Source organism: Vanellus vanellus (assembly GCF_965231255.1).
Source record: "Vanellus vanellus genome assembly, chromosome: 5".
Taxonomy (NCBI): domain Eukaryota; kingdom Metazoa; phylum Chordata; class Aves; order Charadriiformes; family Charadriidae; genus Vanellus; species Vanellus vanellus.
This window is the reverse complement of record NC_138910.1, coordinates 6,772,517-6,785,191: the sequence shown is the minus strand read 5'-3', so window position 1 is coordinate 6,785,191 and position 12,675 is coordinate 6,772,517. Positions and strand designations below refer to the sequence as shown.

Sequence of the window (12,675 nt, the reverse complement as noted above, 5' to 3'; positions counted from 1 at the left end):
CTAATGGGAAAATATACGGCCAGCAAAAGGAGTTGCCTTCTCCTTCATTACTCATGTAACTTCTCCTGGAAAATAACTTTTTCCTAACAGTGGCATTTAAGAGTCTGCATTTCCAAAATCAACATACATTCTTCCTTTCTTCGGTCCTGCCTTTTTAAAAGAAAGTGAAAGAGGCAGCAGTTTTGTACGTCCTGCAGACACCTGATTGGGTTCTTAATTTCCCCTCCTTTTCTTCCCTTCCTGCAGAACCTCTGCTTATTCGTTCACAAGCCCAAAGGCTCATCCCGCCTGTGCTCGCTCAGTGCCGGTTGCCTGCGCGCTGCCGGCCAGGTCAGATGCCAGAGCTGCCAGTTAGGGGGCTCAAGCTGTTCCCGCTGGAAGAGACAGCTTTATTTCCGAGACTGATATTAATTCTTCATCTCTAACAGCCTTTTCTGGTGTGAAATCCTGGCTTTAGTGACATCAACAGGATTTCAGCACTGAGGACTTCCTGCCTTTTGAACCGCCGTTTGAGAAGCGCGTCGTGATTGTGTGGTACTGCAGTGCTTGTCCCTGCAAACGGGGATCGCATCACGTGCTGTCGGTCCACAACATTTCTGCCTGTGAAATGTAAACCCAGGCAAATACCTTTAAAAAATGCTGTGAATAAAACTCAAAAATGATGAACAGCTAAAGGTGAATCTCACCCTAATACTTATCTTCCTTGTCTGTACCAAATTAACTAGCTGACCTTTTCTAAGTATTATGATGTCGGAGTGATTGGCATGCCAGAACTGAGATTTTATTTCTCCTTGTAGGGGATCTGGCCTCTGGCTGGATGTACAGATCAGCTTTACACTGTATTTCCAACATCAGGTACTTTTATAAATGCACAGTTTCTGTATTTTTGTCTATAGAGAAAGAATAGTCTAGATCACTCATAAATTAATTAATAAATAGTCTGTAGTATGTGGAGCTCATTGCAGTTCAGCCCATTGCTTCACTGTGGCAGTACTTTTCCCTCTCCATAGTTAATGCTGACAGCAACTTTTTTTATGAAGTCTTCTCTTAGCTTCTCTACAGTTATGCTGAAGACAAAGGAGATGTTCTGCAAATGAGGTGTGCCGGTTGTTACCCTGGACTTATTTCAATTTTTCTGGAATCCTTTTTTTTTTTTCCCCAATTTTTCAAACTTGGCTTGAACTTCAAATGCTTCTTCACCTCATTACCTCCGTACCAGTAGTACAAGGGATGGACTAACCCAGTGGCCGGGTCCTGCTCGCTGCAGTGGCTGCCTGAGCTATCGCCCTCCCAGCACAGAGTGGTGTTTCACCAGTCTAGCATTAGTTCATAGAGGATATCTGGGAGAGGAGGAGGAATGAGTACCAGAGGACAAATCCTGTTCTTAATTTCTTCTTTATCAAGTACGCTTTTATGTCTGATATCAAGAATTGCAAACAAATTATCCAGATTAAATTACTCATCCTCCTGTAAGGACATAATACCATTTCAAACACTTCTCCAAGGGGTGCTAAAGCTGGAGAAGGATGCTCCAGGGAACTGGATTCAGACCCTTGTGTTTCCAATTGCCTTGCAGACCACTGCTTTCTGAAAGCACTACAGTCCAAAGCTCTGACTTTCGGCTCTTGTAAGATAAGCATAAAACTTCTGAAGTAAATGAGAAGCTGCGGACAAATCTGGAGTCTGTGGCTTTTAACGATCATGGGCCTCTGTCCGTACTTTGGTGAAGAGGTGACATCCAGGGTGCAGGTACATACTGTGTACACAGAAGTAGCGTTCAAAGATTGTCACACAGATGTAAGGTCAAATACTCAGGAATAAGAGAAAAGATAGCTTTAATCACTGGCCTTCACTAAAAACCTGCTGAGTATCCTCTGAACATGCTGAGAAGATAATTTTCAATGTCATGTTCCCCAAACTAGAGGAAGTCATTCTTTTTAGAGGGACTGATGTGATGACAATCTTCAAAGTGTTACCACTGACATCAGGGGAAATTCATACCCCCTCCCACTCACCCATCACATGGAGAAGCTGAGGGCTCTTCTGGCAACACCTTTTGGGAAAAGTCAAGCATTAGCCGTTTACGGGTTCAAAGGTGTATTTTCCAAAGTGTTTTGCATTTGTGGAACCCATGTTACAGAAGGTATTTGCAACTCTCCTGATCACTGTTGTTCCCATTTGTAAATACCGTGATGTCTTGCGTAAATTTGGTCAGGAAATGGGTCCTCTTTATTTTTAGTGTCTTCATTTTGGGAAAAAAAAAAAAAAAACAACAAACCAAGCTAAATCTAGCCAACACCTTCCCAGATTTTCATATTAAAGACGATCTTTTCTTTAATAAGAAAGCTCTCAAAAATGTTAATGGATTTTTTTTTCATTAATCTGTGGGTAAGATTTTTTTGTTATATTTGCTTAAGCAGCTGCTCCCCCCCCAACACTTTAATGAAAAACAGATTGTAAAATATTTTGAATAAATATTTTTTTTAGGATGTGGAGCACACAATGAATTGCTAAGTAGTTTTGTTGTCTATAAAGATTTTTAGGAAACAGCAGTTTGTCATTAAGAACCTAATTGTCGTGCATAAAATAGCTCAGCCATTTCCATGGGCTGAGGGGTCTCCCTGTGAATCGTGCTGCATGTTCAGGGTTTTACCCTGTGCGAGACGGTAGAGAGACTACAAATAGAAAAACATAAATTTGTATTTTGCAGAGAAGATTTTAGTGATTAAAGTTAATTCCACTAGCCTTTATAAGTCTGTTGTGACATTTTGAATTTTTTTTTTTTTTCTTCTGTGCAAATGTGTAATTTCCCAGTGTATATTCGTGGTGTGGAATATATCATGAGTGGCTGTTGTCTTACACTTCTGGAGACGGGCAGCCGTTGGTGAGAGGGCAGCATATAATCTCACTAGTATGGTGGAAAAAGAAAAATGAATGTTAAATGTTCCCTAGGTCAGGCGCACCCTTGGGAAGACATACCCTGCGCCTCCGAGAGTTATGCCGCTACCTTTTTCTCAAGAGAAAAATAAATACTGGTGGCTCAAAATGGCAATTTCTACTACATTTTTATTTAATTCTTTCTCTTCTGAGCTCACTTTACTTAGCTAGAAAGCATTTTTCTCCTCGAGTAGTTGTTATTATTGTATTCTGTAGGTTTTCTTAAATAAAAAATAATATTTATACTTAAAGATTACACCCACAGAAAATATTTTACAGGTATTAGTTAAAAAATGTCCTTAGCTGCAGCTAAGATAAAGTGGGTTGTATACACTGTGTTAGAGAGCACAAGGGCGATTCACTTTTTAAATCAAATATTGCCCTGAAATGTTGGGGAAAATGCATGGGAATTTTGGAAAAGGACCTTCAGAGAAATGCCAAAGCTGTCAATGTGAATTTTGTCATGATGCTAACAAACCCACCCGCAGCAAAGGGAGCAGTATAAACATTAAGGGAAATTTATACTTTCCCTTATACTTTTATACTATACGGTACTGCTCTTTTACTTTCCCTTATACTTTTATACTATATGGTACGGCTCTTTTACTTATAAAAGTATACTTTATACTTTTATACGATACAGTACGGCTCTTTTAGGGGTCCGACACCAAGCCTGCTTTCCCCAGGGACCACACTAAGTACAAGGATGCTCCTGCTAAAAACTCCGTCTCCGTGCAGCAACTCTCACTCCGTGGGGACCTCCCAGGAGCCCTGGGGCAGTGGAGCTGATTTCCAGGTGAGTGGAGCTGGAGGGAATGAGGACACTACTGACTCTTTGGAAAACAGGAGGGAATAATGTGATGTACTTTGAACTCTAATAAACCAGACCCTCAAAAGAGAAGTGATTTGAAGCAAAGACCAACTACCGCATTTTCCTCAAGTGGAGAAAAGTGAGGCAAAGGCAGTGAGAGACGGACGAAGCAGCCGGACCGGGGAGCAGTGACGGCTTACGGTGTGTTTGTCACAGCTGATGTATGTTTGTTTTCCACTTCTCACCTTCCTGTGCAATCTCAGGCCATGCTCTCTACTCAGTCCTTGTTTATATTTGATGTCGCAGCAAGAAGACAAGGTGCCATTAGCTTTTACTTGAAAGGTCATATTGAGGTTATTTTCCTCTAATCTGAGGGTTTTCAACCATAGCAAAGTAAAATAAAATTTAAAAATCCGGTCTAAGCAACCCCCCTAACCTGACCGTATCACAGAGAAATGATGTTAAACATTGAATTTTATATTGGACAATTACTGCAAAATTGCTCAACTCGCTTTTCAGTCCCCGGTGTCAGTTGTTTTCTGTGTGAAAGAGAATGAATTCCTCCAAATTTAGGAAACGATCCTGGAAATTTTAGCCTGCCATTAACAAAAAAACCCCACCAAATATCAGGATATATTTTACCACTTTATAGATCAGCGCACTGAAGCTATGTTTATTGAGAAGCGCATGGGTAATCCCAACCTGGCCAGTAAGTGCGTTGGGGTATCAGGTGTGCAGCTGAGCTCCCAGGGCTGGATGGAGATTCGGATGTCTCAGCTAAGCCATGGTGACAGATCCTAGATACGAGCTTTACCTGACCTAAATACAGAATAATGTCCATTAGCCTAAGTGTCGTAGCAAAAGGCTTTCCCCCACATTTGGGATGGGTAGAAGAGAGCGTACCTTGTCATTTCAGCTTAGCTGAAATACACTCACTTCTTAAGCTGCAGGAACTCAACTGTACGGCTGAGCCTTAAGTACCTTTTTGTAACTTCAAGCATAAGCTTATGTGGTTTGCTGAGACAGGGCTTGCATTTTGAAATTAATGCTAACATTTATGCCTGTGCTTAGTTCCAAGCACTGGCAGTACTCACGTTGGACGTGGATTTATCCATTGAGGGGCTGAACTGTACAGAAGAAACAAACCTAGTGGGATCGTCTCCTGTGTAAATGTAATTCATAAATATTTGCAGAATCAGGTCTGCAGGTTCGAATATGTCCTGTAGCTCTTTTATGGCTTTGAATATGTTACCTGTTCATTTTGCAACTTTTTTTTTTTTTTTTGTTACCAGTACAGTATTTGAAATTAATTTTCAAATGTTATTCTCTGTTGATCAGGAAAAAAATACCAAACAAGAAGTGTCTATACAGTGTTACCATGAATATTGACCACAAGGTGAGCAGGACCCTCTTTTTTTGTCAGAAGCTTGCTTGTCAGCATGCCGGCGATAGATCAGATGTAAAGAAAATCACTTCTGCAAAACCAATTTGCTAAGGGGCTTGTAAAATCCATTTTTAAAAAGTTACTGAGGCGAAAAAGTGAAGGACCAGCCAACCAGATATTTTGATCGGCTCTTCAAGGTCAAAAACTGATTACTAATTCATCAAATATCTTACTGGTAGCACTGTTTGAAGAACAAACAACTCTGTGCAGATGTTCTACTTAATAACTCTAATACTATGGAAAGATGGGTAGGGTAGGAACAAACAGAATTTTTTACTTACTTTTGGCAATGCTACAATCATAAGAGCTGTGCTCTTCAAAGCACTGGCAGCCCAGGTCACTACATTGTCCATTGCCGTTACAGAAAGCAGGACACCGGAGGACGGTGAGGATTTCCTCCTGGGTAGCAGATGGCTGGTTTCCTACACGAAACACTCTGTTTCTGTTTCCTAGCGCTCTTCTTTCGCACTCATTTTCCAAAAGGGCTATCAGTGCCCTCACCCAAGCCACGTCATCTTTGAGCTGCAGATCCAAAAGGCATATATCAATTGCCTCATCCATCCATTTTCCAAGGAGGCCTTTACACACTAAGCCAATGGTGGAATTTGCAAGAATTTGGTAGCAAATCTCCTGAGCTTTGGCAGCGGTTAGGCCATTGGGAGTGGGCCATGTCAGTGGAAGCTTTGTCCGAATCCCTTCAAAGTAATCCTCTGGGAAAAAATATGCAAAGCTCTCTGAGTCTCTCTGGCGTGGGCCATGCAAGGGGTGAAAGGATGAGTACTCATAATAGTCATCTTGCCTTTTTGCTCTCTGTAGGTCTTCTGTTTGTTTGGTAGAGGTAATGGAACTGTTCTTTTTCATGGAAACATTGTGTGCAAGGGGTTTTAATCGGTCCTCGGGGCTACCTCGCTTTTGGACTGATTTAGGCAGATATCTTTGATCAAAAGAGTCGGTCAACAGTTTCTCATCTTTTCTTAAAGTAGACTTTATTCCTGAGTGAGTGACAAACTCTGATGTAACATCTAGATATGGGATTGCAGAGGTGTAATCCACATGATCGTAATGACAACCAGAGGACGGAGGGAAAGGAGTCTGGAAGGCATTCAGCCTGTTTGCCGTGGGCACAGACTTAGTGCTCTCCTTCTGACATCTGCAGTAGTTTTTCCTTTGTGTCCCCTCAGAAGGTGCTGGAGTCTTGTCAAATAAACTCTTCCCTGGAGGTATTCTGATTTAAAAATAGAAAGAGATTAGAGGGAGGAAACTTTCAACAAATTAGTCTACTATACCAAGTAAACTTTCTTTCCCTGAGGCTGGGGAATGTATAAATTCCCACTCTGCCAAAGTACTTCAGAAAATGCTTAAGTTTAATCTCTGTTTTCTTTTGTCGCTTTTGCACTGCCCTTCTTGAGTTGTCCTGTACAATTTTTAGCACTACATTGGGACGTTTTAGTAACAGATGCTTAAGTGCTTTGCTGGAGCGTTGCCTAACTGCTTGACTTCTCTTTGCAGAACTTTCTCTAAGGTGCAGGTTACCCTTTGCATATTGCACATGAAATAAGGTCTTGGATTTGTCCCCGGTGTGACTCACATACAGCTTGGAGAATGACAAGAAAGAAGTATTTGTTTCAAATGCTTTATTGTGAAAATCATCTTTATCTATTTGACTGCGCTCTCCTTACCAGGTGTTTCCTCTAAGACTTGGATCGCTATGTTTTTTCTTTTAAATGCTTTTTTTTTCTTTTTTTCTTTTTTTTTTTTTTTTGCATACATCATTTCATTCTTGTCTTCTAATGGGGCTGTCTTTGAGTTTTTCTTCTGACACAGAGCAGTTTTCTATTGATCATAGGGCTAGGCTATCACATAAGGTAAGGTGAATTTTTCCCCCCTTTTTAATTTATTCCAGCTTTAATGATGGATGAACTTCTAGAGAGTTCAGTTTGAATAAACAGCCATGATTAAAGTTTATCTGGTGCTTATTTCATGAGCACAAGATCTCTTATTGATCTTAGTTGTGCAGTACAAGAGGAATCCTGGAGCTTCATAGAAAAAGATACGCTTCTTATCCCAGTAGTTGGCAGCACTTTATTTCCAGACAAATGTGAAATACCACAAAAAATTTAAATTATTTTGGCATTAGTTTTGTCTTGCACCCAGAATGTAGAGATTTCAGGAAAGTAAAAGCATTTACCAACATTTTGGAACCAGACACTATATTCCTGTTGTAGGAAGAGTAATTGCCTTTATCTGATTTTTCCAATATATATTGAAAATGGCATATATGACATTATTATTTTGATCATTGATACAATACTACTTTTAAATAAAACATTGCGGTGACACAGGCAAAATGAACCAATTTGTCTTCCCGAAACAAGAGCCCAGACATTTATGAAACCGTTTAACCCAATGTGCGGGCAGAGCAGAATACAGTACTTCTGTGCTTGCAGAAGTACACAAGCTATTCTGCACTTTCCTACGGTCTAGGACAAGAAAACGTATTTGGTGATTGAGGGAGTACTGAAATGACCTCTGGTCCTTTGGACAATGCTGTTTAGTGCATTAGCGCGGTGTTCCTCCAGCTCTGCCTGGTGGTGTTACCTGCAGCTGAAGCTGCCCAGACTCGTGTCGTGAACTAACCGTAAACTTAAATTAAGGAAGCAGAATTGGCTTTATCTTTGAGGGAGCACTACGTAAACTGGAGGCTCTAGGTGAATATCACATATTTGATAAATAATAAAAATCACATCAACTGGTCCAGAATTGGGACAGCAACTTAAAACACAAATGAAAATTTCAGTAAAATGAAACCTTGTTGCCTTGATATTTTATTGAAACAAATTCCTTTGCTGTTCCTACATGAAACCAAATAGCTTCCTTTGGTCAGCTGCGGTCAACAGGATGGGGGTGTATGGTGTGAAACAGATGGAGGCACTGAAAACCTCATCCTTCCTAACAGCCATACACAAACTGACAGCATCTCAGTGAGTTAGGATGTGCCTTCTGTGCCCTGCATAAGATGACTAGACTATCATTCCTCTTAGCTGCCCATTATAATCAAGGAAGAGCTGAACACAAGTTTTTCAAACTGAGTTGTATGCTATTATAGAGGCAAAGTTCAAAATTAATAACATTGCTGCTGGTTTCTCAAAAGCTTTGAAAAATGGTTTGAAAAATGTATTTTACCTACTTAAAATACATGTTCTAAAATTCAGCTCTTCCTTGTTCATGTGCTAGTTAAGGGCTGGGAAGCTCTGATGTTGTCTTATTGTTTAAAAGTTGCATTAGAAAGCTGATATTTAAAACAGATCTGTGCCATGCAGAGCCCCGCGGCTGCTTGAGAGAGGTGGGAGCCAGGGAAAGAGGGGGACGGCCAGATGGTGAGCGCTCAGACTAGCGTCAGGTGCAGGAGAAAACCTAACATGCTTTCAGCGTTATTTAAAATGCAATTAAAAACAGCAGCAGAAAAATCACCCTCCAGGTTTTGTGTTTTACTGCACCATTTCTCCATGGGTGGATCAGAGACACCTCCGGTCTCCTCTGGAGGTGGCCTTACCCTTTCCAGTGTCTTGTTTTTTTTAGCCAGGTTCTGAAGGTCCTTGAGCATCCATCCTTGGGAGTCCTGCAAGGTGAAACTCATCACCCCTCTTGCCCTTCTCACTCAGCAGGAGCTTCCCCTGCCTTCCCTGAAGTACCTCCATCATACGTGCTGAGCGCTAGGAAACTCCTCGCTGCTTTATAAGTGAATTCCTATCTATTGTGCTTTGGCTTCTGATCTTTCAGGCAACTTGCTTTGAACGGGTCCTCCTAAGAATCTTGTTAGCCCCTCTTCAGATAGTCAGCAGTTGGTCATTCTTGCACCAAAATGTTTCCCCGTTTGCCTCCCAGAATCAAGTTCTGACCAATTATTGCATTACTGAGATGCAATAATGGCTGTTGACTTCGAAATGGTGCCATTTGTAATGACAGATCAAAATTTCCATTAAATAGCAATTCTTTAGGCCCATTGACTATAACTAGAATATGGTAGAGGTGTTTGTTTTTTTCCTGAAATGCAATGGGTCTAAAGTTTCTTGTTCCTGTAGGATTGCGCTAAATTCCCATGTACAGATTAAGTTGTATGTTAAGGTGTGTGTTAAGGTGGTTCACCTTATTTTTCCTTATTTGCAAAACACACTTCACAAACAAAACTACACAGTCAACCAAACCCAGTTTGGTTTTGGAGACACCTATTAGGCACGTTTAGAGTTCAGCAACAGGAATGAAAATGTGGGATCAGGATAGGGATAAGGATAAGGATGAGGAGAGGGATGGGGACAAGGAGAGGGACAGGGAGAGGGACAGAGATATGTCAAAGCACCATACTCCTGGTTCCAGACCATCTGTCTCAGAAAATGCAAGTTTTTAGAGCTCACTGTCATCATTAATAGAGCAGATATTAAGTTTTAGCATGGTACATATATTACCACACTTTGTCAAAATGTAACATTTAATCTATACTCACACATTGTAATTAGTGTTCGGGAATAAAAGAACAAGGGAAATACCAAACCCTTAATTAATCCCTATTGTCAGTTATCTGCATTTTCTAGTGTGGGTGAGAACTGCATTTTTTTTTAACAGCTGAGTGGGATCTTAACACAGCTGTTAACATGACATCACTTGCGAATGTAAACTTCCCTGGCTACATTAAGCCGATCTCTCTTTCAGGTCAGGAGGGGAGTATGTAATGAAATAAACCAATCAACACCCCTTGAAACAGTGCTACGGAGCATCTCCCGGGCCGGGATCCTCTCTTGCTTTGTACCTCCACTCCTCTATGAAGTCTTCCTCGGGCATATTGCTCAGGTCGTTGTGACCGATCCCGTCAAAGAGGCCACACAAACCTCTGGTGCCGTTGAAGTCGCTGCCCGGTGTCCTCACCGTCAAACCCATTCCCCACTCGCTCACGTCGGCTCGCACAAACGCTCCCGAAGGGAACAGGATCTGAAGAGGCAAAAAAAAAAAATCAGTGAATTGAAGCTGTTACCAAGCTTTTGATGCAATAAAAAATGTCCCTTTCTATAAACCAAAATGTCAAAGTAGGACGTTGGCGATGGTGGGGGTAATTCAAGATCACTTACATACACTATAAATATTTATTTGTGCTATTATTTAGCTTGATTTCACATTCTATGGTACTAATATCTGATAGCATTACATACATATAAAACTGCACAAGTACTTTCTTTCTAAATTAATAATTACATCCATTGAAGTTTTCCCACTGGTAAGTTACCAGCTAATTTTTGAAGCGACTTCCATGACAATAAGGCCACCCTTGTGTCTTTGCCTGGGAAATCATTTCTTTTAGATAAACTGCCAAGTCTGAAAAACAGCTTTCTTCTCTCTGAAAAATCGTTTCATTTTCCAAGGCCAGATTACCCAGAAAATGATTGTGTTTTAAAGTGGATAAAGCAATTTTCTCATTAAAGAACTTGTGGTAGGCTTACACTGACCTTTAAAAGAAAAAAAATCTTGAGGTTAAGACAAAGAAGTAACTGTGTGGGTAATGTATTTTTCAGATTGGTGTTCCAACCAAATAATAAAAAAAAAAAAAAAGAAAAAGAAGAAAAAATCTGTTCAACTTAAATATATTTTTTTTCTGTTTCCTTTATTTTTACAGGTAAAAAGAAAATGATTTTGAAACTGACCTGTGCCAGGAGTGGGAGCAGGAGCACTCTATCCTGATAAGTAACCTTAATTTTTTTTAATCCAAAATTAAATGTTTTCAGTTAATCTTAAAAAGTACATTCAACAGTTGGAAACATCTCATTACAATAATTTCAAAATAATTATTTTCTTTTTTTTAAGTCACCCCTGCCTGAGTATAATTTATTCAGCCAAATAATGTCCATTGCTTTCTTTTCTTTCAATGGGGATTTTTTTGTCCCTTATAAATTCCGCCCCACCAAATATATTCATATCTGTGAAGAACCACCTAGCTTATATTTGTACTTCTGTACTGAATCCAGAGTTTACATTTTGGCTGCACTAAATAATAACCTTGCCCATTTTAGTTTCACAGTCATCATTTCAGGCATGAGAATACTTTTCGAGAAGCTCTCCATGAGTGATCTCCTCGTCCAACTGATCGGAGCAGCAAAGTGCCACTGATTGCAATAACAGCCAGGGACACTATGTTTTGAACACAGGCCCTCTGTGTTTTCATCAGGCCAATTGGAGCATCCTTTTTTCAAAAATTATTGGCCTTGGTGAATCACTGAATCATAGAATGGTTAGAGTTGGAAGGGACCTTAAAGATCATCTAGTTTCGACCCCCCTGCCATGGGCAGGAACACCTCCCCCCAGCCCAGGTTGCTCCAAGTCCCATCCAACCTGGCCTTGAACACCCTCAGGGATGGGGCAGCCACAGCTTCTCTGGGCAACCTGGGCCAGGGGATCAGCACCCTCAGGGTCAATAATTTTGTCCTACTATCTAATCTAAATCTACCCTCTTTCGGTTTAAAACTGAAATAATGGAAGTCAACACATAAAACCAGTTATTTGAATACATCAGAAGGTCTTGGCTGTACCTCCACCTTGGTTGTATGTCTTACTTCCCAAGATAAATTTAAAAAAAAAAAAAGAAAGTTTCCCTAACAGAAAGCTCAAATGGCCCAAGGAGTTAATTTTTTTCTTAATTGTTTAGTAGGCAGAGCAGGAGAACTGCAGGTGACACGGGGTCAGGTAGGATTAAATTTCCTTCTTCAGGTAAACCCGTGCCCTCTAATTACATGCTTTACTACAGGGAGGAGCATTTCCTACAAGGCTGTGTATAAAATCCTTGCAGTCAGGACTGCATGAGCTGCCTCAGTCTCCTGTGCTGTCTGGATAAATATTTCCAGGTGTGGATTTATTTCAGGAATTCGGAGGGCTGTAACCCTTTCTTCTCCTGCTGCCCTGGGCAAGGCGCCCCATCTGGCACAGAGGACCTAACAACCGCCCAGGTTTTCTGTAACCCACCTGGAGGTAACGCTGGTGGTTGAGGCTTTGAAGAAGCTTTTTTTGAGACCTCAGTTTACAGAGATATATAGTGATTGGCTGCTGGAAGCTGCTACCTTGCATGGAAAAGAGAATGACTTCTCCCCACTCAAAGCGTCGGCTTTGAATGGCGCAGGAGGCGCGGGGGAGCCGGCTCCTATGCTGCCCAAGGTTGGTGATGGGCAACTGCTGAGGAAATCGGGATGCACCGTGTACGGCACGGCGGCCCGATCAGGGGCCATATTCACTGCTGCACAGCTCCTGCAGGTTCCCGTTCAGATGAGGGCAGGACTCATGTTCGTGTCCCGAGGGTGTCCTGATTTGTTTCACTGGGGCTTACGCGAGGCGTAAATGAGAACAGGGATTCCTTGCTGAGATTATTCTAGTCATAAAACAGTAATTATATTGCATTCAGTTGCAAAATGAAATGACAGCTTGCTTCCTGCTTTTCCTCTATTCTATA

The 12,675-nt window shown here is 41.1% G+C and overlaps 1 protein-coding gene across 1 annotated transcript in view; it reads right to left on the bottom strand.

Moving 5' to 3' along the window:
* LOC309672680 (von Willebrand factor D and EGF domain-containing protein-like) overlaps positions 1-12,675 on the bottom strand; it is a 191,516-nt gene that overhangs the window by 100,057 nt on the left and 78,784 nt on the right. Inside the window, exons 10-11 of the mRNA XM_082484244.1 lie at positions 9,997-10,175; positions 5,474-6,417 (exon numbers count right to left, since the gene is read on the bottom strand). Of these exons, the coding sequence (XP_082340370.1) occupies positions 5,474-6,417; positions 9,997-10,175 (1,123 nt within the window). The remainder of the gene's footprint in view (positions 1-5,473; positions 6,418-9,996; positions 10,176-12,675) is intronic.